The sequence below is a fragment of the Eutrigla gurnardus genome (assembly GCF_963514095.1).
Source record: "Eutrigla gurnardus genome assembly, chromosome: 8".
NCBI lineage: Eukaryota > Metazoa > Chordata > Actinopteri > Perciformes > Triglidae > Eutrigla > Eutrigla gurnardus.
The window spans coordinates 16,390,046-16,417,679 of NC_139922.1; the positions used below are offsets into that span (position 1 = coordinate 16,390,046).

At 41.0% G+C, this 27,634-nt stretch overlaps 4 protein-coding genes across 4 annotated transcripts; 2 read left to right on the forward strand and 2 right to left on the reverse strand.

Moving 5' to 3' along the window:
- Nucleotides 1–1,935: 1,935 nt before the first annotated feature.
- On the forward strand, nt 1,936–7,878 carry tmem51a (transmembrane protein 51a). Its single transcript, XM_084015738.1, has 3 exons — nt 1,936–2,096; nt 3,583–4,039; nt 4,591–7,878. The coding sequence occupies exons 2-3, from the start codon at nt 3,633–3,635 to the stop codon at nt 4,994–4,996; spliced, it is 813 nt and encodes a 270-aa protein (XP_083871864.1). The 5' UTR covers nt 1,936–2,096; nt 3,583–3,632; the 3' UTR covers nt 4,997–7,878.
- Nucleotides 7,879–8,127: 249 nt separating this feature from the next.
- LOC311017265 (chymotrypsin-like elastase family member 2A) lies at nt 8,128–12,547 on the reverse strand. Its single transcript, XM_084015504.1, has 7 exons — nt 12,269–12,547; nt 11,947–12,035; nt 11,715–11,812; nt 9,986–10,108; nt 9,670–9,806; nt 8,742–8,887; nt 8,128–8,500 (listed from the first exon to the last, which is right to left on the reverse strand). The coding sequence occupies exons 1-7, from the start codon at nt 12,306–12,308 to the stop codon at nt 8,330–8,332; spliced, it is 804 nt and encodes a 267-aa protein (XP_083871630.1). The 5' UTR covers nt 12,309–12,547; the 3' UTR covers nt 8,128–8,329.
- Nucleotides 12,548–12,633: 86 nt separating this feature from the next.
- On the reverse strand, nt 12,634–15,972 carry LOC311017268 (chymotrypsin-C-like; the record flags this gene model as incomplete). The annotated part of the gene is made up of 8 exons (XM_084015506.1): nt 12,634–12,658; nt 12,759–12,911; nt 13,515–13,660; nt 14,575–14,711; nt 14,857–14,979; nt 15,131–15,228; nt 15,722–15,810; nt 15,936–15,972. The coding sequence occupies 8 exons, from the start codon at nt 15,970–15,972 to the stop codon at nt 12,641–12,643; spliced, it is 801 nt and encodes a 266-aa protein (XP_083871632.1). The 3' UTR covers nt 12,634–12,640.
- Nucleotides 15,973–17,207: 1,235 nt separating this feature from the next.
- Nucleotides 17,208–20,260, forward strand: LOC311017267 (chymotrypsin-like elastase family member 2A). Its single transcript, XM_084015505.1, has 8 exons — nt 17,208–17,259; nt 17,478–17,566; nt 17,647–17,744; nt 18,249–18,371; nt 18,499–18,635; nt 18,969–19,114; nt 19,246–19,398; nt 20,175–20,260. Exons 1-8 carry the CDS (start codon nt 17,223–17,225, stop codon nt 20,190–20,192), a joined length of 801 nt encoding a protein of 266 aa, XP_083871631.1. The 5' UTR covers nt 17,208–17,222; the 3' UTR covers nt 20,193–20,260.
- Nucleotides 20,261–27,634: the final 7,374 nt, after the last annotated feature.

Consider the following 27,634-nt stretch of genomic DNA (forward strand, 5'->3'; position numbering starts at 1 on the left):
TAGAATATAGGTTACGGCCAAAGTCAAGCTCATCTATCTCACCGTAACATATTGACTTTGTAGCTGCCGCCGTGTCGCTGAATTTGATTACAGGCAGAACGTCATAGGACTTCCTGTGTAATGAAAGCTCGTTCACTGTGTGCATGAAGTAAATATGAGGAACCAGACATAAGCTGAGGATGCAGAAAGCCTCCCCAGAGGCCAGATCGACGGGGTTGCCTTACGCAAGAGGAACAATGCAGTGTTGGGACTGGTTTTGTCATTATTGTGGAATAATCCAGTTATAGCAGGCCGGTACAAAAGGGGGACACTGGGACAAGAAAGTGGAGCCAAGCGCTCCCACATTGTTACTGTCTAATCTAGCTCTAACAAGTTACCTAGATACATACAAGCACAAACACAGCACTGTTTACATGGTGGAAGACAATCAGGGTGTGAATGTCAGCGGGGTCGGGCCCTGGGGTTGGTGCTGTCCAAAGGGCTCTAAAGGAGTGACAGCCAGGTGGGAAATTTACAAAGAGGAAGTAGACATTAGATTGCGTACCGTACGCTTGATGTGAAATCCACTGACTGGTAAGCTTTAACAGCACAAGGAAGTATTGAGGCCACAATGAGTCAGTGGTTTTCAGTGTTATTTATCAGTTTTTATTCACGGTTTAAGACAGAAGGTCCCATCTACTTTTAATGGGCATGAAAAACTTAGTCACCATTTTGTGGTTAGATTCTACTCAAGTCTTTCAAACTGTGGACAAAAAAAAAAAAAAAAAAAAACAGAAATTAGAGAAGGAAATTATTGTTAATGTTAATGGGCATCAGACTTCCCTTTGAGGATCGTTGGTAAACAGCAGTTCTACTTTCTATGTTATACAAGGGTGTTGGTCAGAATGACACCTGGAAAACAACCAGAAGGGAAAAAAACTCTCATGTGTCTCATTGTCACATCAACAAAAAAAACATTTGGATTTCCTTTCAGTTCATCACATTCCTACTTCGTTTCCCCTCTGCAAGTGATTTTTCAAGGTCTTTGATGATGTCATTGTGTCATCTTTTGAAAACACAGTGCACCTTTTCTTCCCGTAGCTCTCAAGTACTGTACATAAGTATAGTTTCTACCCAGTGGTATCATCAAATGATCCCACCTTTACCAGCTGCAAAATTTAAAGGGATACATAGGTTAATCTCATCCAGTAATATGATGTTATTCTAAAATGGGCCATTCTGCATAATGTGTAGTTTTACTTTTCATACTTTATGTATATTTGGATGCTACTAATTTTGTACTTTTACTTCAGTACCATTTTGAATGTAGAATTTGTATTTGTAACACTAGTATTTTTACACTGTAGTATTGCTACTTTTACTTAAGTGAAATATCTGAGTACTTCTTCCACCACTGTCTAGGAGGGACGCCAGCAAATGAGTCTGCCAGCTAAAATATGCAACAAAAATAAAACACCAACCACAACTGACCTCCTTCACACTGCAGACACTACACTAAGTCTAACAGCGTTTAAAAATATATATATATATAATAGTTATATGTGTTAACTTTTTAAAGCAGTTGTTGGTTTTCATTTAAACCTTAAAGTTTCCATCTATTAGTAATATGTTGATGAAAACTTCATTCTTCGTCTAATTTGCATGCAATAAGTGCCAAATGATATCCTTTAAAACTAATTTAAATCATCAATCAAAGCCATAGAGAGATTCTGAGGCGTGAAGAATACCTACAAAATCTTTCCCAGCATACCTTTCTCCATCTATCAACCAGCTCGAGAGCGAAAGGGTTAATTGGGAAACTGGGCGCGCAGCAGTGAGCCGCCTCCTCCTCCTCCTCCTCCTCCTCCTCCTCCTCCTCCCCCTCCTCCTCCTCCTCCTCCTCCTCCCCCTCCTCCTCCTCCTCCTCCTCCCTCCTGCTCCCTGTCTGTCTGCTGGGCCCATCCGGCTCGAGGAAAGTTCCCGATAAACGCCGCTTGTCACCGTATTATGCTACATACGCTGCTGTCTGCGTCGCCGGGGTTTGGACGTGACCGCCACACCTCCCCGCTTTGACTTGAAGAAGAAGAAGAGCAGCGCGTCGTCAACACGATGCAACGGTAAGTGTGACGCGGACGCGCCCGTTTGCGGAATTACTCTGTACTGTGTCGCTGAAATGTTGCCTAAAAAGTTACACGAGAGCAAGTTTTTTTTTTTTAATCTGGTGGAAAGTTTCTTCTACATTAGTATCCCGCTGCGGTCAACGTAAGCAAGCCGCCCTGTTTTAGTAACCGCGTTTCTGAGGAGAGTTTAAAACGGGCTCCACTGTTCACACTCACACACCCGGGTCCAGAGTAGCCCACTGTTTAACGGTCACTGTTTAACCGTGTGAAGAGTCACCCCAGAGGTAAAGTGCTGCCTCCAGCTGTGGTGAAATGCTTCAAACATAACGCTGAGTCCGTGTTGTGGAAACGAGGCTTTTATTAGCACGGATGTCAATGTGTTACTTTACTGTAAAAACCCGGCATGCAGTGAAACCTAACCTTTAGGCTGGACCGTCACACGCCCCACACAGCCCCGTAACGTGATGTATCCTCCATATAGTTACAACATTGTGTGTGTGTGTGTGTGTGTGTGTGTGTGTGTGTGTGTGTGTGTGTGTGTGTGTGTGTGTGTGTGTGTGTGTGATACCAGCAGACAGTGTGTAATGTGTCCAGCTACCATGAGAAGCATGCCATGCATTCTTTAGTGAGAGCATTCCTAAATTGGAGCTTGGGATTTATCTACTTGGAGTTGGGACTGTCCCCCCCACCCTCCTCACTCCCAGCAGGTATCGGCATGTTTGCAGAGTACACGCTGACATACTTTGTGTGTGTGTGTGTGTCTCATTGGATTGTCTCAGAGGTTATGTATAGATGGTTAATTCCTTGGACTTTTGTCTAGAGTTTATTTACAGGTCCCGGCAGTCCTCATCAGATCTAGCAGAGACAAAATAGTTACACTCCAGGATGGCCTTGTGGTCAATGGCGTGGTCAGAGCATGTTGCCTGATTGGAGTTGGACTATTAGCTGATTGGTTTTAAAGAATCATCTCACAGCGTGCCACGGTTAAATTAATGCAAAACTAATAGTGTTTCCTTCCATGTTTGGTTTTGGATTTACATGCAAGTAACGGTCAATAAGGTGTATTCAAAATATTGGGGGGACAGAAAGTAGGAAACATTTATATTCTATAGCCAAGAGACTGTCGTTATCTACGCTTGTAATGTGTTAGTATTGGGTAACTCGAGACTTTGAGAAGCAAGTCGGTTGTAAAAAAATGTTTTTACCATGCAACACACCTATTCACAAGCTTCCGGGTATTTTTACTGTCCTGTCATTTTAACTGAAAACATTTTTAACTGTTTGTTCTCTCATAAAGAAGGAATATGAGCATGACTGCCACGTGTTCGATTTCTTCATTTCTTAACGGGATAGCTCAGAATGACCAATGCATGCCACTTCAGAATAAGGCCGCGCATATTTTGTGTTTTTGTATTTTATTGTTGTTGCAATGTGGAGAAAATCAGTTTGTGTCCAGACTAACATTCTTCCTTTCTCTCTACAGTGTCTGACCTTACTGGAGCTGGTCTAACTGAATGTTAGAGAGTTGATAAGATGCGTTCCAGTGTGGATGCACCGCCAAGCCCCCTTGGCAGAGAAGGCACTGGTGACGACAACAATAACGGCAACAGCAGTGAAAACAGTGGAAACTCAGGTTCCCAGTATGCACTATGTGCTTTGGGAGTTGGGCTCATTGCCCTCGGCGTTGTGATGATCGTGTGGAGCGTGGTACCTGCTGACGTGGCCGGTAATAACAGCAGCAGCAGCAGTGGAGGTGGTGACACAAATGTCAGGAAACACAAAGCGTCTTCGGTGGCCTTCGTCTTGGTGGGCTCTGGTGTGGTCATGCTGCTGCTGTCCTTGTGTCTGGGGATGAGGAACAAACAGCGGGAGCAGCAGAGGCTCCAGGAGGCCCAGAACCAAGGAGGAGTGGCAACGACGGAGCAGGAGCAAAGACAAACGTGAGTCCAATCGCCAGCTTTCTAGCTAAACAACGCTTTGATATATGATACGATTTCTTTTGCCTGCTCAGAACCAGTTTTATTGGCCAAGTATGCATGAAGATACAAATCAGTTTTTCTGCATCAATGTTCTTCCACAGAAATGGAGACAATATCTAGGGATAAGGTCAATTATTTTCAGAGCATTATGAAAGTGAGCTATTAGATGGAAAATCCATGATACTCTAGTCTTTTATCAAACCACTGAGGTCATTTGCCTCTTTGAAGTTCTGAGCTAAAAAAAAGAGCTAACAAATTCACATTTTCCAATTAGTAACATCCATGTTTACTCATTCTTTGATTACTGACATCAAGTAGTTGGCAGCCTATTAAGTCTTGTATGCTGCTCAGTAAGTTACCACATATATGATAATAATCACAAAGCGAGTACGCTCTATATTTTACATTTGAAAATAATAATATAATGTATTCTTTATTAGAGTACCTGACAGAGAACACCTATTGATTTACATGCGTCATTCATGTCTATATGTTTGTATAAATGTCTGCAGTGCTGAGGAACAAGCCCACCGTTACGCTGTACCCAGCTATGAAGAGGCAGTGGGCAGTGGCCAGTACCCCATCCGTCAGAGCAACCTCCGCCCGAGCGTCTCCCAGCTACCTTCCTACGACGACCTTGTCCAAGTTGACGGTGTACAGTACGAAGTCGAGGGGTCAGAGGTCACACATGCGGGATCACAAACTGCTCCGGCTACCAGCTCTTCCACTGCTGCCGCTTCCACATCGAACCGCAGACCTGGGAAAAATAGCCGCAAGCTCCTCCCCATCAAGATCCGCAGGATTAAATCGGAGAAGCTGCACATGAAAAACGTTGATAACTCTCAGCCAGCAGCTGGATTCAGTATAGAACCACTTACTCCTCCGCCGCAGTATGAGGATAAAGTGCCTCCGCTTTAAGATCAAGTTGATCATGTTTAAAACAATTTACTGAAAATCATTGAATCCTCCTTGATCACCTTTTCGTGGATCTGGATCTGCATTTTTTTTTTTTTAAACCAAGACTTAAAGATGATTCTTGCAGAAAAATGATCAGTGGCACTTTTAAAAAAAAATAATGAATACAGTATCTGTCACTTCATTTCAAAGCACGGAACAGAGAACCCTTTATTGTTTTTAAATGTTGGATCTTTGAAACAGATACAGACGGATAGTGACGGACATCTGGAAGCTTCCTCAATGTGACAGTTTCTGTCGCACATTGGATTAAAAGCACACGCCAAATACAGTTCTCCTTTATGTCAAAGAAGTGTTCTCTTTATGTACTCTACAGTGCACTGACTGTACAGGTGAGTTGACGCGGATAGGGATCTGTGTGCACACTTAAATAGATTTGTGCAGAGCATCATTTAGGGGAAGTAGCTGCTGTTTGGGCAGTGTCTCATCCTGGGAGGCTTTGGATTACTACTGCTGGCGGTTTACCAAATGTAGGCTCCATGGTGAGTGACTGAGCATAGTATGCACTCTGCTGATGTGGTATACTACGTGGAGACTATGCAAGCGTTTTCAACATGGTCTCCTGGTCCTCTTGATATGTTGACTGATGTTGGAGAGTCAACTTTGTTTTATACTTCTATATGAGCTTCTGTTGCACTAGGTTTTGGTTCAGTATCAGTCTGAAATATGGCACTGGGTTTACATATTCTCTGATGATGCAGCTACTGGACCTCACCTTAAGAATCTTCTACCTTGGACTAAAATAAAACAACGTTTGTTCCCATTTATCAGCTATAGCTCCCATGACTCTTAGCTATAGGCATGCTACCAAAACCTGATGGGAATTGTGCTCAAACAAATTATTAGTTTATGTCTTAATTATAAGGCACTCAAATGTTTTGGTCCAATACAGAAGTATATTTAATAGAAAACCCAAGTGTTATGTTTCTCCTCAGAAAGAACCCTGTGCAGTCGGCTACATGGTCTGGATGCTTGAAGATAGGTTAAGACTTCAGCTGTTCATGATTTCATGGTTATGGATATTCCTTTACTGAGCAGCACGTGGTCTAAAAACACTAAATTGCTGCATTTCACATCAGTTTCATAAATACACCATGAAATTGTATCTTTACTTCCTTTTTAAAGCTGTATTGAGGTATTTTTGACCTGTAAATGTCATAAAGACACTAAAAGAAACGCACAGGAACACAGATCTGAGGTGGCGTCAGCTCATCAATGTGTCACGGCTGACGATGCTTGTTCTGGGGTTTGTATTCCACCAACTCCTGAGAAACCTAGCTGGGTCTTTAGCTCACTACTGACGTTTACTCGGTTCTGCGCCGCTTTGTGCCTGTCGGGCAGCTTGTTTACGACACGCATGTCTCTTGGGACTTGACCATGCAGAAAACTAAACTATGAGCTTCAGAGTTGGTTGATAACGTACGACCAAACACCAATGCAGAGGTTTAAACTAGAGATGTCTAGTTTAAACCAGTTAGATGTCAGCTAGGGAGAGAAATGAAGGGGGCTCCGAATGACTTAATGGATGAAAAGTCTTATTTCCACTTACCAGTGCAGTACCAATGGTCACCATTAGGTTACTTTGAAGTATACTTTCTAGGAAGTTAATGGTCTCATCCTATAGGAGTGCTAATGCTAACTGACTGCAGTTAAGTGCCTTTGTGTTTGTAACAACACTACTGCTCTTTCTAAAACATTTTCAAACACATTTTATGACTGAGCCTGAGCTGTAATGTGGCTCTTCCAATGCTGTGTTGCTCTTACTCTGGCAAACGGGGGAGAGAATAAAGTACGTGAGAGTATAATGGAGGGAGCTTGTTGGTAGTTGAAAGCCATTTGCCTCTAGCCATGAAGAACACTGTTGAGCTGTGAAGGCAGTAGTCTCTGCTCCTCTCTGGGCTTGTTTTTACTCGTACCCGAGATGACCAACAGAAAGACTCTTTGACTGCACAGCTGCGCCTTAACAACGGCAACTATTGCTCACTCGCTTGCTCATCACCATTCCTGCAGCCACAGCTTGACTTGAACTACAGTTTTCACTCGCAAGTATGTGAAGAATGAGCAGAACGGAGAGGAAATCAGTTGTTCCAATTCACCAATACCTGTCAGCAAACCCCCTCCTTCCTCAGGTTGAACTTGTTTTGATATGAACAGCTGAAGCCCAATGACAGCATTTTCAGCAAAACAATTACGCATTTCATGAATTTGCGTAACTAAGATTTTTCCCCTCCTTTGTTGATGTGGTTTCATGGGTGACTTCATCTCCCAGTTCTGCACTGTTTGGGTAAAATTCCATGTGGTTAATGCAAAAAACCTGCACAGTCATTGTCTGCTGGTCATGTTATGTTGTATGAACATGTATAGAACATGACAAGGCAAAAAACCTTACAGAAAACTAAAGTGACTCAGAGTTCACTTCAGGTTTTCCATTTAACTTCAACATTTCCACATTTCTCTGACTGGTTTTTGAAGTGGAAACTTGCCACACAGTGTTCATACTTCAGTTTTGTCATGTTCGGTATTGCAGACGTCGTCAACGTACCTCATTTGCAAAGGACCAGTCAACGACACAGTTGATTTTATTTTTACGTAGTCAAAAATGTTTTGATTAAGCAGGCACTTTCTGCTTTACTTAGGCACAGTTTGTTTCTTTTATTATTGCTTTTTTAGGACTTAAATCTTCATTTCTTTTATATGTACTGTGAAAATGTGCTTTTCTATGATAATTCTAAACTGTTTGTGGAAAATGTGTTTTTTTCTCTGAAGAGTAAAAATAAATTTATCTCATGAATATTTTATGAGAAATAAAAGGAAGTATTTGATAATTAACCCAGTGTTTTAGAAGTGTGTTTTGCTGTGATTGCTACACAGTTGTGTGTCTTTGTGTATGTAACTGAAGCATTATCCGCTGAACATTTTAATATCTATGTTTTCTAACTTTGTCACTGTGCTAAGTTAATGTGGAGCTCCTGAATGCTATATAGTTGTTGAGGCTTGCTTGTGTCCTGGACATGGACACAGTACTTAAGCCACTAACAAACAATGACTCCACATACCACGTTTGCATTGATTAACAGCATTTCCCATTTTTACTTTGCTTTAAAATGAACAAAACACATGATGAAATCGTAGACAAAACAACTTGAATGGCCTCTTCAGTAGCTGGTCATAGCCTGCAGAGCAAACAATAGAATACACAATTATGATACACTTCCTGTTTTTGAAAGCCGATGCTTTTGTTGGCTTCAGGCTCCATTGTTCATGCTAGCAAGGCAATCACAAAATGCTCCTTACTCTGTTGATCCAGCTGATGTAGGAGCTGACTTGTGTGAAGACGGTGGGCTTCTGGAGGACGTTGCAGCCCTGGCCAGAACCGAAGCTCACCACGCCATGGACGTCCCACGAGCCATCGGGGTTCTGGCAATTCAGGGGGCCGCCAGAGTCTCCCTGTTGGTCAGCACACACACTGTTGCCTAGCAGCTTATGCACACTACCCTAAGGAGCTATGACTACCAATGATCACTTAGTCCTGCTGAATTTTCCTTTTAGATCATTTCAAAGTAAAATTCCTTTCCTTGAATGTTTTATTCTGTGCCGGATGGACATTTTACAGATGACATAACTCATCGCTTTAATTGACCATTGTATTACGGTTTCATCGAGATGACCCTGCATTGTATGAACTTACATTACAGCCAGCAGTGATGCCGTCTCCTCCAGCACAGACCATCTTGTCCGTTGCCAGCACGCTCCACCAGTCGGGCTGTTTGCAGGTAGCGTGGCCAACCACTGGAAGAAGAGCCTGCTGCAGGATGTCAGCCGGAGGACCGCTGGCTACAGGGGAAAACAGGCTCAACTTTGGTAAGAAACCAGATTTTCTGCTTTGAGGGAGGTTCACTCGGGACCGTTCCAGTGCTGGAGGCGATCATTTTTGTTGTTACAGATGGTGCATTTAATACCCAAACTAATGGTTTCCCAAGTGGGATGCATCATGAGTAATTTCCATGCAAGAGTGCTACCTTGTTTATACTTCAACTCACCACTACCATTTATGGTTGTTTACTGTATAACGCAGCGTCACAGATTGCATTAGTACACAGACCTATAGAACAAGAATGTTTAGGCCCTCAAATTTGACTAAAATACAAGAAGCTCAGATTTATCATCTATGCCAAAGGCAGTAAGCAGAACAAAACCAAGTCTGTTGAATATTAAACCTAATTTAAAAAAAATTTTAAATCGGCTTGAGACTACCTTTCCCATTTTGTATCCTAGTTGTGACTCAGCCAAGTGAGACTGTGCAGCAGGTTCCTTCCAACCAAAGCTAAACTTTTAATAGCATGAATGCATTGTATCTTTTTTTCCTTTCCCACAAAAATACATTTGATTTCTTTTGACATACCATTCATGTAAACAAAAATAACCAAAGATTTAATTGACAGCTGCAGGAAGACAGAAATCCCTACATGAGGTATAAACTCATCTTATTTAGCAGGCTTATGGATACATGTGCATGTTGTGAAATATTCCTGACTCTGCCTTTAACCTAAATTGATTGGGTGGAAACTGTAAAGCAGATCCACAGTGATTAATTCTGCCGAGGCGTGTTTACTCACTGGAGAGTCGACCCCAGCCGGTGACGTAGCAGGGGGCACCATGGGGCAGGACGACGCCCCGGTCTGGGATGCAGGCCGGCATGATTGTGTCAGAGAAGGTGACGGGGGAGGACAGCTTGATCAGGGCGATGTCGTGACTGCAAAAGACCAAACAATACATCGGCATTTAAAAACAAAAACAACGATGTCTATGCTATATTAACAGTTTACTGCATCGACTTCCTCATGACAAAAGGCACCAGTTGACGGATCACTGACACTCTGCTTACACGTGCTGATTTACGCCCTTCACGTAAGCTGTGTGAGCGGCTGTTACCGGCTGAGCATGGTGTTGTAGTCCTCGTGAGTGATGATTGTGGCTGCCCTCCTCGCTACGGAGCCCTCCTCGCTCGTCTTCAGGCTGTGTTTACCCAGCTCCACTCTGTAGTTGTTGCGATCACTGTGGGATGGCAGATAACGCGCGGTTCAAACAGTAGTATTGACTTTCCTGCCCCGTCTGTACAAAACTGTGATTAAACTGATGGAGAATATTGCAACTGCTTGGTCGTCCCGTTGATGTAACGCATGGCTGCTTCTCTGTTCAGCCATGGTGGCCTTTGCTGCTAATTCTTGAATAACTACCCTGTTGATTCCCAAAACTCTTAGGCCCAATCTCAATCCCCACACTCACACAGACTTTGAGTCATGTTCCCATGAGGGTTTAGCGCCGTCCCGCTGTGAATTCTGTCAAGTGCTTGATGGCTCTCTTGCAGATATTTTGAGCCCTTTATGCACACTTTCTGTAAGTCTGCATTTCTGTCGACTCTGCTTGAGGGAATTACCCATAATTCATAGCTAGTGTTAAACACAAGTTTACAAGGACAAGTCCAGAGGTAAACAAAGAGGATGGCATATGTTTGTCGAGCCTGATTTACTTAATTTACACAGAAACATTAAGGATTTAAGATGGTACATAGAAAAATTGGGAGGCTATATTACACATGTCATCTATCCATCAACCATGTTGCTTATTGAAGCTGTTTTGACAAAAATGAGTATGGATTATTTGACAGTTAGTTTTCATTTGGTGAGTATGTTAAAATCAGGCAGATAAAAAAAACACATACACATAAAATATAGACCCACAGTTAATAGCATGTTTTGGTGACATCAAGGTCATGTCATATGTTACCGCAAAGTGCTGTCCCACTCGTATTCATGCCATTTCAAGCCCTTGCAGCCTCCCACACAACCATTTAGCAGGCGACGTCGGTTACGTCCCTGAGGCTTCAGGGCCCAGGGAGATGATCCGGCTCCTACACACTCACACAGAGTGTACTCTGTTTGTATTCACTCTCACGACTGCATGAAGCGCCCTTCTTTAAGGTGGATGGTCTAAACACAGTGGCAAGCTTCGGGACTAACTAACCCCTGGCGAAAACCGTTTTTTTACTCTTGATGTTTATGAACGGTGTGTTTCCTGCAACAGTCCCAACAACAACAACTGTAAGTTTGAGCAGTTTAAAGGAAATGTTTTCTGTTTTTTATGGTTCCCTGGACATCTGTACAGAGAGTCTTTCATTACAAAAAACACATAACTGCGTTTGCACATGATCAGTAAGGCATGCTGGTTAAGTCAACATCGATGAAGACTCGCTATTGGAAGATTTAAAAACCACTTCCACTCCCAACTTAATGGCTTGGGATGGCACAAACGGAGTGGTGGTCAGTTGGGTGAATTGGAATTGAGCCGTAAAAAACAAAATGCATAATTTCCTGTTGAGTAGAGGATTAATTCCTGACACGACCTTTTGGTATGGCAAAGTAAATATGCTTTCATTAACTGAGTATATTGTGTGTATACCTTTATAATGAACCGTAGCAAAAGTTCTTAATGACATTAATTTGTCCTGGATCATCAATTTAACAAATAGATTAAACACTTGATTATTCCTGGTGCAACCAGTGATATACATGTATGGCACCATAAGCAACACACCAGGTTAGTGAGCCTTTCAAAAAGAACATGCTGTATCCTAACTGTGATTAGATTATGTTGAACATACTTGATGCAGTGTGCAGCGGTGAGGACCCAGCTAGAAGAGATGAGGGCTCCTCCACAGACGTGCTTCCAGCGCCCACTGCTGTCTGACTGGAGCGAGATCTGAGCCGAGCAGAGGGAGGACGCTGTGCATCACTACACGTTACAATGTCTCTCCAACATGCTACTACGTGCTATTAGAAGAGAGTAAATGTATGAAGTGACCTCTTTTTTTATACATTTAGACCTGACCTTACCTGCCAGGGCCAGCTGTGAGGCCTGACATCCTGTCCTGCCACAACCCGGCTCAGCACAGGAGGGAAGGTGGGAAGGCCACATCCATATGCTGAGACAAAGTCAGTATATTTATATTATCATATTTCACACAAGGCTAAACATCAAAATTTATCTTTTGGAGTTTCTGATTGTCAGTCAAGTGATGCTTGAAGAATTAATATTTTTTTCAAATAAAATGTGATTATTTGTACAATTTACAAGACTTATAATAGGTTATTCATCTGGGTTTTACGACAGCAAATTAGTTGAAAGTAACTTATGTAAGAATGGAAACCGTCTTACCACTAGCAATCACAAAAGCGAGAACCACGAGCCTCCTCATGACTCTGGAGTATGTAGTGTGTGCCTAAAGCTTGTATTGGCTTGTATTTATACTGCATGGTAACCAGTAGACAGTCCTGGAAAACACGGCTGACACGCATGCAGAAAGTCAAAGTGGTCTAGACGGAGAATGTAGCAGATGGTTGGAGAAATGATTTTCCCATCAAAACTCCCAGTGGTGAACATTGCTATTTAAGGTTTTTAATCATTCAGCAATCTTAATAGATAATACATTAACCAAAATAAGACTTAACATCCAGGCTGACAAAAAATCACACAAACACAATATCTTGACATTTTTTATTTACTGTTTGTTCCTAAAAGCCTGTCATCTCAGTAGGCCACCATTTTCTGTGGGAGAGATGATAGAGACATGTTAGATTTAGTGCAGCGTGGGATAATAAATGACAAATAAAACAAGAGCGATGTAGCGAGAGGGTCAGGAGCTTACAGAGCTGATCCAGTCAATGTAGGAGCTGACTTGGGTGAAGACGGTGGGCTTCTTGGGGAAGTTGCAGCTGAGCCCGGAGCCAAAGCTGACGATGCCGTGGACCTCCCAGGCACCATCGGCGTTTTTGCAGTTCAGAGGACCACCAGAGTCTCCCTGAGTCATGTGAGAGGAAGCAGAGGATGCAAATCCAACATTTAACAGGAACTTGTTGTTCTTGAAAGACACTCAGTGACTGAACTTAGTGTTTACATCATTACTTATGATATATTATGTTCTTATAGACATCACTTTATTTTGTAACACATTTTAACAGAAGAAATTTTTATTCTGAAATACTGAAAGTTACTCACAAAAAAATGCATTTTAGGAGAGTTTTCAGATTTTAATCTGAATTATTGATCAATTTAATTAATCATTTGTCCAACCAGCAGTCCAAAACCAAAATATATTCAATTAAATATCACAGAAGAAAAGTAGCCGAGATACACATTTGATAATCCAGAAACCAGTAAATATACAAATGGTTAAACAATAAATCAATTATCAAAATAGTTGCTGATTAATTTACTGACGATTGATTAAAGGAGTAATGGTTACAACTGTACTTTGTTACATTGCTTATATTTTGTGTAACATGTCCTGTAAAGTGAATATAGAAATGAAAACTACGTTTTCTGTAACGTACAGAAATTAGCGTTTTGAGGAAACATTACTGTTAGAGAGCTGATGTGTGATTTTGTGTTATGTTAGACTCACATTGCAGCCAGACACCACTCCATCTCCGCCGGCACAGACCATGGTGTCCTTCACCTGAGAACCCCACCAGTCACGCAGGGTGCAGGTGGCGTGGTCCACCACGGGCAGGAGGGCCTGCTGCAGGATGTCAGCGATGGGACCTCCAGCTGTGTGGACGAGAGATGCGTAACAGCTGAACTTCAGCTCAGGTAAAAGACTAGTGGTGAGAAACACGAGCTCAACCAGACGGATATTTCATCAGGCGGTGGCTTTGAGGGAAACACTTTTAAATCCATCCTGTGAAAACGTTTTTATTTCATAATAGTCGAGCAATTTGCAGTAAAAAAAAAAAGGCAGCACCCAATTAACTTAATAAAGACAAATACAAACAACACATTTCTTATTTACATTTACTTGTGTAGTAGAGTTCACACACCTTAAAGGTTGAGTAGGTGATTCTATTGGGAAACACTTGGTGTTGTATTACTTGTAAAATACCGATAGCAATGAATTAATGAAATGCTCTGACATTAAAAAAAAAACTAATCTGTGGCCATGGGAGGAATGAAAAAACCCTGTCCAATCAAAAAAGTGGGGCTGGAGAAAATAATTGGACGGCCTCCTGCCTGTCAGTGCTTCCTTCCGGACTTTTTTCGGCTTGGTGATGCGTTCAAAGTCTCTGTGGTTTTTCCAAATGACCTACTATGCCTTTAATATCTGAGGAATATAAATAAAAACTCCAATACTAAGGGGTGCTAGGATGGCTCAGTGGTAGAGTTGGTGCCCCACATACCGAGGCTCAGTGCTCACCCCAGCGGCCCCGGGTTTGAATCCGGCTGGCGGCCCTTTCTGCAATGTCATCCCCATATCTCTCTCTCCCTTTCACTCTCACTCAATAAAAGGCAAAAATGGCCCCAAAAAAACCCCTCCAATATGAAGATAATATATACTAACCTAAAGACGAATAAACGGTAAGTATAATATCTTCAGAAAACTAGCAGAGAAAACGTTCTTTGCTGCAGTTTTCTGATCATATCATAAGTGGTGAATAAAATTAAAACAAATTTTGCTGGACACTCACTGTAGATACGACCCCATCCAGTGACGTAGCAGGGCTCGTCATGGGGGAGGAGGAAGCCGGCGGCAGGGAGACAAGCGGCCATGACGCTGTCAGAGAAGGTGACGGGGGACTCCAGCTTGATCAGGGCGATGTCATTACTGGAAGAAACACACATTTAGATTCATCACACACCTGCAACTGTAACTGCTTGATTTTCAGTCTAGTTCCGTTATTCATAAACTTAGAAGATTTTTTTGTTTTTTTTTACCATTATTTGTAAACTTAGAGAGATGTTTCTTTTACCGGATGAAGAAGGGGTTCCACTTCTCGTGTACAACAATGTTAGCGGTGGCCATGAACACAGCACCCTCCTCCGTCTCGATCAGGTTGTGTTTTCCCAGGGCCACTCTGTACTCCTTGTTACTGCTGCAAGTTGGCAGAGAGACGGATATGAAGCAGTGTGGCAGCTTAGAGATCCTCTTCAAAGATTACATTTCCAAATGCTTTTCTGAAGTAAGCTCAATATACAGCATTCACGACAACCTGTTGTCGTGAATTGTTTCAGACTGATTCCTACCTGATGCAGTGAGCAGCAGTGACAACCCACTGGTCAGAGATCAGAGTACCTCCACAGGTGTGTCTCCACTCGCCCTGCCTGTTGTACTGCAGGGAAATCTGTAACATACATGAGAACAATCACTTACTCTTAGTTTTGTGTTAAGACTTACAGTTTTGAGTCTCTCTTTCCAATATTAAATGAAACCTGACTTTAGTTGTTCCCAAATATGAATTAAAAAACTGTCCTGTTTTCCTGTCTTTGGTTGATTATTTTCTGAAAAGAATCTCAATCCATGTCAAGGAACCACAGAGGAACACTTTTCTGGGGATGTGATTGTGCTCTATTATTTCTTTTGTCCATGTGCATTTATTTTAGCTTATTTTATTAATCTAATTTAACCTTTTTATTGCCTTTTCAATTTTGTTTTAATACATTTCTTGGCTTTATGTAAACTTTAAATTGCTTCCGTGTTTGTCCGATGCTACACAAACAGACTTAATTTGCCTCTTTCTGATTGATATTGTGATCTGATCTGTATATGTTAACCATATCATTTAGGTTTCTCTCATGAAGTCAGCGTGTCTTTTTTAGACAGTTGATATGTTTTACCTGCCAGGGCCAGCTGTTAGGCCTGACGTCCTCTCCTCCAACCACCCTGGTCACCACAGGGGGGAAGGTGGGCAGGCCGCACCCGTAGGCTGAAATGGCACCAAGAGATGGATTATTTTAAAACGCAATTATTAATCTGCATTCAGTTTGTAGAGAAAGCTTAAATACTGCATGTGAACATGGTTCATGTTGCGTGTGTGTGAAGGATTCTTACCACCAGCAACAAAGAGAGCAAAAACCACAAACTTCATCGTGTCCGTTTTTCTCCACAGTTTGCAGTGAAATATCTGACACATTTATACCTTTCATGCAGTTATGCAACCTACAAAAACTTTAAATAGATATGTCCCCTTTGACATGTTGTTATACTGGGGTGGAGCTAAGTGGCCAAACCAACACGGCCAGAAATGACCAGGAATACTGGGCCAAGGTCAAAGTATCCTGGAGTCATGTATAATTTAGAACTTGTTTGTTGAACAACACAGTGGAATGTTTTTAGTTTTTATCATTTGGGAGCTGGAGTTGACCCAAAGAGGCTTACATATCAAATGTAGCCCCTCCTCTGGTTTCCTTTACAAAGAAACTAGAACCTCCTCCCATAGCTGAAGTAATCGCTCAGAAAAGCACTGAAAGTCTCCTGTTTCTATACTTTATTAGTAACATATGTCTCTAAAAACGGTCGGCTCATAAGGTTTGATTGCAATATATGTATTGTGGATGATTTACTACTTAAAAAATACTGCAGTGACAGCATTTGATCTCTCTTTTTTTTTGTTGGAGCACTGCAAAAAATGTAACCTTATGTATCTCCTGCACTCTTGTGCCTTTGTTATGTATATAAACCAACCACCTTTATCACCAGATTATATGACATGATTTCTAAATTTTAAACACATTTCTGACTTTGCTAAAAAATGAATTATACATCAATAAAATTAGACTTGGTTCTAATAATTACATCTACAAAACCATCATGTTTTATGTGACTAATCCTTTGATAGTCACATTAAAATGCTGATTTGCAGACTTCATTATATGTTTTGCAGTTCTTTGAGATTATTTAAAACAGAATTTATGTTTCCCAAAATCTAAACTGACTTGGCAAAAGCCTGGAAATGTCCATTTTATGGTTTATGGGTGTATATTCTATAAAAAAAAATAGGACTGCACCTTTTATTTTCTCTGGAAGAAAAATTCAGGTATTTTCAAATGAGTGTTTAACCACAGAATGTGAACATCATCAGATAATAGACCTGACCAGCTCAGGTCACAGTGAGACATCTGTGAGGTTCACACAGAGGTTGAGTTGGGAGAGATAAGATGTATTTGGGGATATCTGTGGTTGCTTATCTCCAAGGTTGATTTACTTTTCCCACCAACCTTTTCCTGGCTGCTCCGAGGCAAATGAGCAACACATATTTGTTGGGTCTTTAAATGGGTCCGTTCGTGTGCTATATAAGGAGGATCACGTCCTCCTGAACTTCTACTGAAGACGGTCACAATGAAGTTCGTGATCTTGGCTTTGTTTGTTGCTGGTGGTAAGCTCTGATACTAATCTCTGACCATACCATTATTCAATCGCATTGCTCCATATAAATATCCACGTCTAGACATTTGATATGAAGCAGCAAGTTTGATGTATTCAGATTTTATACTTATGCCAAAAAAAAACAACACTTTGAAATACTTTTGATTGTAACATTGCATTTTGTATTATTCGTATTGAACCATCATAAGTCTGCTTGTTGTTTCTTAGCCTACGGGTGCGGCCTGCCCACCTACCCTCCCATCATCACCAGGGTGGTGGGTGGAGATGACGTCCGTGAGCACAGCTGGCCCTGGCAGGTATGACCCCTTTAAGACTTCTCCTTAAAATCTGTGTCTGCTGCCGGTTACGTCACAAAACATGTCGTTGTTCTCCTCAGGCGTCTCTGCAGTACAAGAGTGGCAGCAACTACTACCACACTTGTGGCGCCACTCTGATCTCCGAACAGTGGGTCCTCACTGCTGCTCACTGCATCGGGTGTGTTTAAATAGTTACAAAATACGTTTGTATACTTGACACAGAGTTGGCTTAACAATGCATTGTAGTCTTTAAAGTTGAGCTGAAATGAAAAATACATTTTAAACTCTTTTTGATCTCATCCATATTTTTGCACCTATTTAACAATTTGTCAGAAAAGAAAGTACATTTCTTCGCATTTTAGATCAAAATCACATATTTTTTTCTTCCTGGAAATCAAAAATATGACCTAATCTTACATCACCTAATAATATCATGTCATCCATCAATCAATCTGGAACTTGGGCACTGCGAAGCTAATCTTTTGATCAATCAAATTAAATTCATCCTAACATTATGTCACACCTATCTATCCTGTTTCATTTCAGAAAAATATATTTGATATAAATCAGAATATTAATGATATAATGGAAGGGATATGGTATTACTTGTTTTAAATAAGTTAGGTGTTCTAATAAATGCAACGCTGACCCGTGTTTCTGTGTTTTTGTTGTGTCCAAGCAGCAGTCGCACCTACAGAGTCTACCTGGGAAAGCACAGTCTGGATACTTACAACGAGGCAGGTTCCATCGCCATCAGCCCCGCCAAGATCATCGTCCACGAGAACTGGGACTCTTACAGAATCCGGTGGGCTCCGTCATGTCCTTCCATCCTTTAGTCTAGAAATAATGCTGCTGTGACTATTTCGTGTTCTGCACATGCTATTAATGCTGGTTCTGTTTCTGAATGTGCTATATTTGCGTCCATGCCGCAGCAACGACATCGCCCTTATCAAGCTGTCGACTCCTGTCACTTTCTCCGACGCCATCATGGCCGCCTGTCTTCCCAATTCTGGTGACCTTCTGCCCCACAATGCCCCCTGCTACGTCACCGGCTGGGGTCGTCTCTGGAGTAAGTCCGATCAACTTTTTTTTGTTAAAAGAGAGAGAAACTGTCAACCAAGGCTGACAGCATTCATGTTCTCTTATATTTTCATGTTCTATCAATTTCCCTGTCAAAATGTTTTGAGAACGTCAACTTATTCCATCTATTCATCTTATTCTCCTCTGAGTCCTCATTCAACTAGTCAGGATCTATGTTCTCTGTTAATCCTTAATCTTAGAAAACGTTCTTATGCTTAAGAAAGTTGGTTTTCATCCACTTTCACTCAAAACTGGTCCTAGTTTTTAAATAGACTTGAATAGACTGCCGCCCTGACTCCAAGTACCCTGTACTCCACTAAAGCTGGAGGTCCCATTGCCGACATCCTGCAGCAGGCCCTCCTCCCCGTGGTCGGCCACTCCACCTGCTCCAGGTCTGACTGGTGGGGCAGCCTGGTCACCAGAAACATGGTCTGTGCTGGAGGAGACGGAGACCTGGCCAGCTGCAACGTGAGTCTGACTCGTCATGGCCTGTTTAATAACCGTCCTTGTTTGAATCCCAGCCTATTAAAGAATTTACATTTTCTGTTGGGTTTTTTTTTTGGGCCAAATATTTTACTTTTGTGTGTGTTCCTCTTTAGGGAGACTCTGGTGGTCCCCTTAACTGCCAGAGCCCTGACGGCTCCTGGGACGTCCACGGTGTGGTGAGCTTCGGCTCCAGCATGGGCTGCAACTATCCCAAGAAGCCCTCCGTCTTCACTCGGGTCAGCGCCTACATCAACTGGATCAACAACGTGAGTGAAAAGTCCAAACGATCTCATGATCCACTAGATATATTTCTGTAAATATTTAAGCCGGAGCAGACAGCAGTGACTGTTTTTCCCTCTGTGGTGATATAGACATCATCATCATTGTCTACGGGCTTAAACGCAGAAAGACCTCAAACTACATGTAGACAGACCTTTGTGCTTATTACACTGCTCTTTTTAGACAACATATACCAATATTAAGTAGTGGCTAGAATATGAAGACACAGATCTCAGAAAGTTTTTTATTCAAAAGGGGCAAACAATTTTTTTTGCAATGTAATTTCAGAATCAGAATCAGAATTCCTTTATTGTCCCTCAGCGGGGAAATTTGTTTGCCACAGCAGCCAAAGGACAGTATGTTACAAAAAACACAATAGTAATAATAACAATAACAAAAATTAACAATATAAATAAAAAGAAATGTAAAAAATAGAATAGAAATAGAGTAGACTTGTTATATACATATAAACATGATATTGTACAAAAAATTACCAGCATTTTTGTTTGAATTTACAATTTACAATAAAGTATAGAGTGCAGAATGAGGTCTATTGGGAGCATAAACATGATATTGTACAAAAATTATGCCTACTTTAAATAATTCTCCAGAAACTATAAACAGTTACTATCATCTGAATTTGCATTTTAACTTGAGTTGCTCAGTAACTCAAAAGAGTTCAATGAGATTGAGTGATTGAGAAGCACAGGTTCCCTCTAGGAGTATTTTTTAAATATTCTCTTTATTCTTTCTTTCTTTTCAGGTGATGACCAGCAACTAAAATGTTGGATGGTTTTTGTCATTGTTGGTTGCTGCTCTTCATCAAATAAAGAATCCAGTATCTTCTGTCTTTTCTTAAACGGGCATCAATATATTGAAAAACAAAAGACAACGGGCAAAATGCATCACATGTAACAACAATGCACATAAACATAGAGCTCTATACGCAGAGACACATTCATGATGAATTCCTTTCCTTCCTGTCAATGAATCCTCCATTTCTTCTCTGGTCACTGGAATACCGGCCTTAATGTTAGTGAGACCTGTTCACAGTATTACGATGTCATCCAGGAGATCTGTCTGGCTGATGGGTACCAAGCTTTTAAAGCGACTAATCACTCGCTCCATGTGAACGTGGACTCTCAACAGTCATGTGTGTCAAATGTGGTATTTTCAATGTTGCTCCAACACTTGCCAATTCTTCTCTCAGGAGGAACCTCCTGTCAGTGAGAACCACATCGCTGTTTTAAAAAGTCTGGTGCTATCATCTTATCTGAGGCAAGGCCTCCAAAATCCATCTGAAAGGAAGCAAACAGCCCCCGCTGGCGTTATTCCAATTAGATACTTAATGATGTTCTGATGTCTATGATAGAACCAGGTTTCAGCTCGTACTATGAGTTTGAGGCTCGATCAAGATTTCAGTACAGTCAACGATACACCGACAGCCCATATACTTGGGTTTAAAACACTTTGGGAGATCAGCTCTCGTTTCCCTGCTTGGCCAGATTACAAAAGGACGCAGGCCAACACAGGTATCACTCTCTGATGATCCCCGACGCAGCAAAGACTGATACTCCAAATTTCTCAGCAATGTATCTGTGAGAGAATCCGTGTCTGACCTTCATGAGAACCAGGAGCAGGTGGTCTTCTGAGCTCAGCTCGTCCCTCAGAGCAGCAGCGCTCCTTTTAACGACATTTAACAGCCAAATGAAAGTTTGCAATGACGTCAGTCCTGTATAGAACTGGACCTTAGAGTCTTCGTCCTTAATGGAATCAAATCCAAAGTTAGTTCTCCATCGTTGCTCTTTCAGCTGTTTGTTTTCTTCCTGTGTCGCCATCAGTTGCTGTTTCAGTGCTTCATACTTATTAAGTAGATGGTTGTATTGCAGGAGGAGCGTGTCCATGTGTTGCCATGGCACCAAGTCACATTCATCTGCTACTGAAGAGAAAACAAGCTGTGAGCTTTTACAGCCTGGAAACAAACAGTTAAATGTGATATATATTGTCGCAGCTTTGCATGCTTGTAGAAAATTCAAAGGATGTGGTCTGAATGGCTTCAGGTGGAACAGTGGCACCAGGACGCTTTCTTTTTCCGCCCCTTTCTGGTTTACATTCCCTGTGAATCGCAGTAGTGCAGGAAAAAATGACTCAGTCTGAGGTCAAAGTGCACAAACAAACTTAGAAAACGTCACTCACTGATTAAATGTCAACCGACAGGACAACCAACCTCTTCTGGACGTGATGGTTAAAAATAGAAGGTACAAAAACTGGGCTGTCACAGTCCATTGATGGCTTTCCTGATATCAGGAGGTTTGACAGAAAAAAACGATGATGTTAGCATGGTTACATAAATGAGTAATAAGAGTAGGGGGTAAAAGGGTATTATATCGATATCCATGCAACCATATATCACTATACCATACCTCAAGGAATATGGAAAATCAATAGGCCTTTCTCCCAGCATATATTCGTCTACCCCAATTTCTATTTCATGTGTGCATTCTGGCATTAATTATGTCAGTGGTGCGGTTTAACCAAATAACAAAATAAAACCTGTATTTCCTAACATACCATTGTTTATTTGCATTTTCTTCTATTCTTGTTAACAGTCAAAGGTGTCTTTAAGCAATTATTATGTGTAATTAATATAGTATTATTATTCACCTGAGATGAAGTGTGCACTGCACAGACTCACGTCGCTCCTGGATCCATCAGGGCCCCAGTCGCATCTCTCTAACGCCTGCAGCCAGCCCTCCCCTGTGCTGCTGGAAGAGTGCTTCTCTATTCGGATATTGAACATTTTCCACCCATCACGAGCGCGATTCGAGCAGTTCATAGCGCGACATCTTCGCGTCATGACGTCCCCAGGTGATCTCTCCCCAGTGGGTCGCTGTTTTGGGATTGTTTGGGCCCCCTATCTTCCTCAGTGTTCGCTCGCGGACCACAACCAAGAGAGATATATCTGCTTACATGATAAATGTATGATGACGTAGTGCCGTGTATGTTTGTGTATGTATTAACAAAAGGCAAGCAAACACACAAACAAAACGTAGTGGAAACTAGAAATATTGCATTCACTACTGCTGGGATTGCTTTGACCACATGTGGTCACTAGATGTCGCTGTAGAACGCGAGGATGTAATATGTCAAATAAATCTAATGTAAAACCTTTCTATAATCAGGGCTGCCAACTTCTCAATTTAGTTTGGGGTCAGATAGACCAAGTGAAATAACTTCAGATTGTACATGGTCATAATCAGGGTCATCCTGAATATGATTACAATGAAAATGTCAGCAAACCTTGCAGAAAAGATTCATCCATCCATCCATTGTCTACTGCTTATCCTGTATTCAGTGTAGAAAAGATTAAATAGAAGTTAAACTTACATTTTTAAAAACCAATGGTACAATGATGCCCCATCCAGTACTATAGTATTGTTGTTCATTAATTTGTGGTTTGTTTTGCACTTGGTGTACGGGGAGACTAAACGACTTGCAATACCGACAATGTCCACTAAGCCAAAGTTGCTGCAGAGCGTGTCGCTCTTCCAAGGCTATCCCTCTTCTGTCTGGCGTTTGGCGAGGAAGAAATTGATCGCCATCTTGGATTGTTTGAATGAACTTCGGCTACGTAAATGGTGTATTTATTCGTGCGCACACAGTTATCTTCGAGGCAGCATCTACTTATCTCTTACTGAGAAGTCTTCCTGCCCCAGTAGGTTCGTCTATTTAATGTTTGTCCTTTAAGCGAATTCATTGTTTCCAAATGTTTGCAATAAAAGCTTCTTTTGCCACTCGGGAATATTACATGGTGAAACATTGTACGTTAACGAAGTAACTGTTGTCCTAAGCTAGCGTTAGCTTGAAAGGATGCTATCTGTTTAGCTAGCAACCGCTAATTGTCGGCTATGAGGGTTAAAACTATTGCATTTGTAGATCGTATTTTGTCTAAAGTGTAGTGCTATCATTCTTGTAGCTTTAGGTGATTTCTACTATGGTAAATGGGCCGATAGGAATCGTGAACATTAACGTTTGGCAGAAGTAACTCAACTTGGCACCACTGAAGTGGCGTCTTTGCTGTGTCCTCAAAAACACTATATTGGCATTTCATGTTGGGCCTGCTTTCGTACCAATTTTGACAACGTGTCAAGCAAGACATCCTTATATTTGAAATAGTCATTCACACGCCGTTAAAACAAAGGTTATTTGTAAACGAGAAGTCTAAATGTCTATCAAATGTAGTCAGTGTATCAGACAAGCTATTAGATATACAATTGAATTGAAGCGGGACAAGGGTTTTCTAAAATGCAGGTAAAGGGTACTACTTCAGACCAAAACCTGTAATTATGATAACCACTATAGCCTCCCCTGGGAGCTGACTGGAAAAATGACGAGAAACCATTATCATATCCACTTTCCAGTACAAATTCTCTGTTTCAGGTTCTTTAGTCACAACCCCAATTACTGTCCTGTCTTGTACCTGAAAATATCTCATTTATAACCATGATATTCCATAGTAATTATTAGCTGAAAACCATGGTGCCCCCATTTTGCTCCCAGGGCTCATTTGCATGTTAATTATCATTAGCAACACAGGAAAACAAGTCATGGCAGTTCAATTGGAAACATTATCTTTCATTTCTCCTCTGTTATTTTCAGATGACTTCCATCATATTTTTTTACTTGAGATCACAAGCTTTCACCTTGGTTCTTAGCCATGCTCACACCCATTATTTTGATAGATATGTTCTAATGTATAATTTGACTTGATGCTTTTAGGCTAGATCAACAGTGGAATACACATGTCAGTCATATTATCAATTTATTTGCCAGAAAATCTTTGAAGAGACACCCGGACTGTTGTAAAGACAAGTGTGTTTGGTGTTTAGAGGGGTAGAGACAATGGTGTGGACACCTAATGTAAAATGATTTAAACTGAAATAAATAATTAAATATTTGCAACTACTCTACAAACACTGCCACTGGATTATATTAGTTATGTAATGATTGGTGAATGACCTATTGCAAAGTCAGATTTTTTTTTGTTCAATTTAAAGGGAATTCTGTGATCACAGTAAGACTATTATTTATCATAAAACTGATAGATAATATGAGCTTCATATGTAATCAATTGGATTTATGTATTTTCAGGTTAAAGTGAGTGGAATTTCATGAAAGAACACGTCTCTCAACTGGGGTGATGCCAATGGAGTTTTGCAAGAGAGGTAAGACTTTGATTTGCTTGTTGTCATTTCACAGAGGAAACATTAGATATAATTAATCTATGTAGGATATTCCCCAGCATATATTTACATGTCTCTTTCCATGATAAGAAAAAATAATCTATGACACCGTGGCAACTGAAATTAGTCATTTTACTGAATAATGTCAGGGGATCAATGGTAAATTGAACAGTGCACTGACAATTATTTTCTTTTACCACAAGATGGCGACATATTACTGTCTGGGAACTATTTCACACAGTGAAAATGCTGTTTCACCATTGCATTGTCTAAATAAGAGTTAATTTTTTTTTCTTTACACATTTGCACTGTGTTAAAGTAAGCAGAAATTGGACCACACTGACACATTTTATTAACCATTTATGCAGTATATTGCAAATAACTGCATATTGCTTAAAATGATAATACCTGTGTTAAGATTAACACATTTTTAATGCATTATTTTAACCAACGACAATCATGTCTTTAATGAAGAAATCCATTTCTGTAATAACGATCTGTGACAACTATGATGTAAAGCTAAACACACATTGTATGTTACAATAGGTGCTCTGGTTTTACTGGTGATATAATTAATATTTCCCACATTCTTTTGCTGGCACTGTAGTATACTTTCATAAACATATTGTTGGATAAACATATAGGGTCACCAAAGCAGGATTTGACAGAAATAGCTCCATTCTGCAGAAACACAAACATTTGCACTGTTATTGAACAGATTTACTTTAAACACCCTGTGTCTACCTGAGCCTTGGACACCAGCAGGTGTGAGGTTTCCAGTCCATGCACTGAACCCAACAGGCAGTAATGTTGAACAAATGTAACCTTTCAGCCTCTCTTGCGCTGCGATGAGATGTTTTTGGCACTCTCTAAAATTCCTGGATGGCTCTGTCTGACTTGACTTAGACCCCCGCCCATCTGTTACCATGTCCGGGGTTAGAAGGCTACCAAATGCTACACATGTTGTTGGCCTCAGGGTGTGGGCAAAATGTTTTGGATGTGAGATGCTGTGATGAACTGTGAGGGTAGACGTTTGGCCTACGAACCTTTCAAGTTCAAGCACAGTTGAACCAACTGCATATGCAGTGTATCATTTCATCTGGCATAGGTTGCACTCTTTACATTCACAGTTTAGAAATTGTTTGTATATTTGCGTTAATCGATTAGTTCCTGTTGTAATACGTTTCCAAATAAAGTGACAGGTGACATCTAAGTTCAGCAATATAAAAAGAAAAAAAAGGAAATGCAATTTATTAAGTGCTTCTTGATCCAGTATTAGTGAGGGCTTGTTGGCCAGGGTGGGTTTGCTGCTGGGAAATTGAGTTTAAATATAGTTTAGGTCAGAAGCTGTTAAATGGCCCCGCTGCACCAGCTCTGTCGATGCATAGGACCATGTTTAGCACCACTTTGGTTCTGAAGAACATGATTTTTAGTGTGCCAAGTGACAACCGCAGTGACTTCATGCCAGACATCCTCCAACTCGCCCATAGCCTTTCACTTTGCACTCCTGGGTGTGCTAATCACCTCCTTCAAATAGGGACATGAGATCACAATCACATTTTCTTGTTGTAAAAGACCACTGTGAATGAAAAGAGCTGCAGGTGTGATGTTGTGTTAGTGACATTAAATGTGTTCACTTGTCACCTCCTTGACTTTGTACACTTTTCCAAACAGGATTAATGGCTGATGAGTTCCTGTTGTTGCAATTCAGTCATTTACTGTTCAATATTGAGGTTTTATTTGCTTTTGTGTGTCCATGTGTATTTCTCCTTTTTCTGAGTTCTTGTTTCATTGTTATTTTTATTAAATGCATTACTCGGTATGTCTGATCTTTATTAGTTTCAGCACTGTGCACATGGCATAGTGGCACGTCTGTTTTCGCTTTTATTCAGTGATCTGTCTGTCATAGTCCTGGGAATTGGTAGTGCCATGTGCTATTGTACTTTGCACTGGTGCTGCAGTGGATAGCAGACGGACAGGCAGGCAGAAAATCCAACTTTAATATCAGCACAGTGGAAATAGACAGTATTTTGACTTTTAGCTGTGCTGTTTAACAAGGGGTACAGTGTGGCAATGCACTACTGAAGTGTTACCGTCTAGGGGGAAAATGGTACCTATATCGACATGGGCTCAGTGGCCTTGCTGATGTCATCCTCACCCTGTGTGCGTGTGTGTACAATGAGGCAGACTCTTCCCGTGTGGGCATCAGGGGACAAAGTAGTCTTTATGCAGTGTGCCGAGCTCCAAGGCAGAAACATTGTTGAGCAGTAAAACATTCTGTAACTAAAACCACATGTTCCAGAGTGGAGGACAGACAAACACAGGCCGCCTCTGCAGCTCCACATCAGGAGTTGGTGCCCTATCATCAGGGGCTCCTTTTTGACTCCGATGCAACACCCTCGTTCAACATTGTGCATTTTATATGTATCAGGAACCTAAATCAAGAACAGATTGTCCCTGGCAAAAATGCTGTGGGATGATGCAGATAGGTGTTTGAGAGAAAAGAACAAAGGAAAGGGTATGATTTGATACATTTAGAGTACAACTGAACATGAAATTGGCTGCTGAATCTTTTTTTTTTCATCAACAGATGTTTTAAAGAAATTAATTTACACCTTATTTACCTTGCTTTCATTATCTATCAGTATACAATCACATATGTAGATATTAAAATAATTATCCTTCACAATAGCCTTTGGCTCACATACACTTACAGAATACACCAAACATAACTGCCAATCAGCCATGGAATAACTTTAAGTAACCCTTACACAACTTTAACTTTAAATATATAACTCTTTTCATGCGGGATTGCAGTATATACTCTCTTATATTGCAGATTGGTATTTGAGATGTAAATCCCAAAGTGGCTTGAACAAGTGAGCAGGGAGAGGTTTTGGTATTATATTATTCCTCTGCAACTACGGTAAAGTTGTTGGTCATAGTTTCAAGCAAGGAAGGTTACATTGACTTTGACTAC

What these genes read in the sequence shown, in the direction of transcription:
- tmem51a (XM_084015738.1), top strand. Translation starts at nt 3,633, where the DNA reads ATGCGTTCCAGTGTGGATGCACCGCCAAGCCCCCTTGGCAGAGAAGGC. An exon ending in GAGCAGGAGCAAAGACAAAC is followed by an intron (nt 4,040 to 4,590) that starts GTGAGTCCAATC and finishes AAATGTCTGCAG; the next exon opens with TGCTGAGGAACAAGCCCACC.
- LOC311017265 (XM_084015504.1), bottom strand. Translation starts at nt 12,308, where the DNA reads ATGAGGAGGCTCGTGGTTCTCGCTTTTGTGATTGCTAGTG. An exon ending in ACCGCTGCACACTGCATCAA is followed by an intron (nt 10,109 to 11,714) that starts GTATGTTCAACA and finishes GCCATCCCACAG; the next exon opens with TGATCGCAACAACTACAGAG. An exon ending in CGGCTGGGGTCGACTCTCCA is followed by an intron (nt 8,888 to 9,669) that starts GTGAGTAAACAC and finishes TTTCCCCTGTAG; the next exon opens with CCAGCGGTCCTCCGGCTGAC.
- LOC311017267 (XM_084015505.1), top strand. Translation starts at nt 17,223, where the DNA reads ATGAAGTTCGTGATCTTGGCTTTGTTTGTTGCTGGTG. An exon ending in TGGGACTCTTACAGAATCCG is followed by an intron (nt 18,372 to 18,498) that starts GTGGGCTCCGTC and finishes TCCATGCCGCAG; the next exon opens with CAACGACATCGCCCTTATCA. An exon ending in GAGACCTGGCCAGCTGCAAC is followed by an intron (nt 19,115 to 19,245) that starts GTGAGTCTGACT and finishes GTTCCTCTTTAG; the next exon opens with GGAGACTCTGGTGGTCCCCT.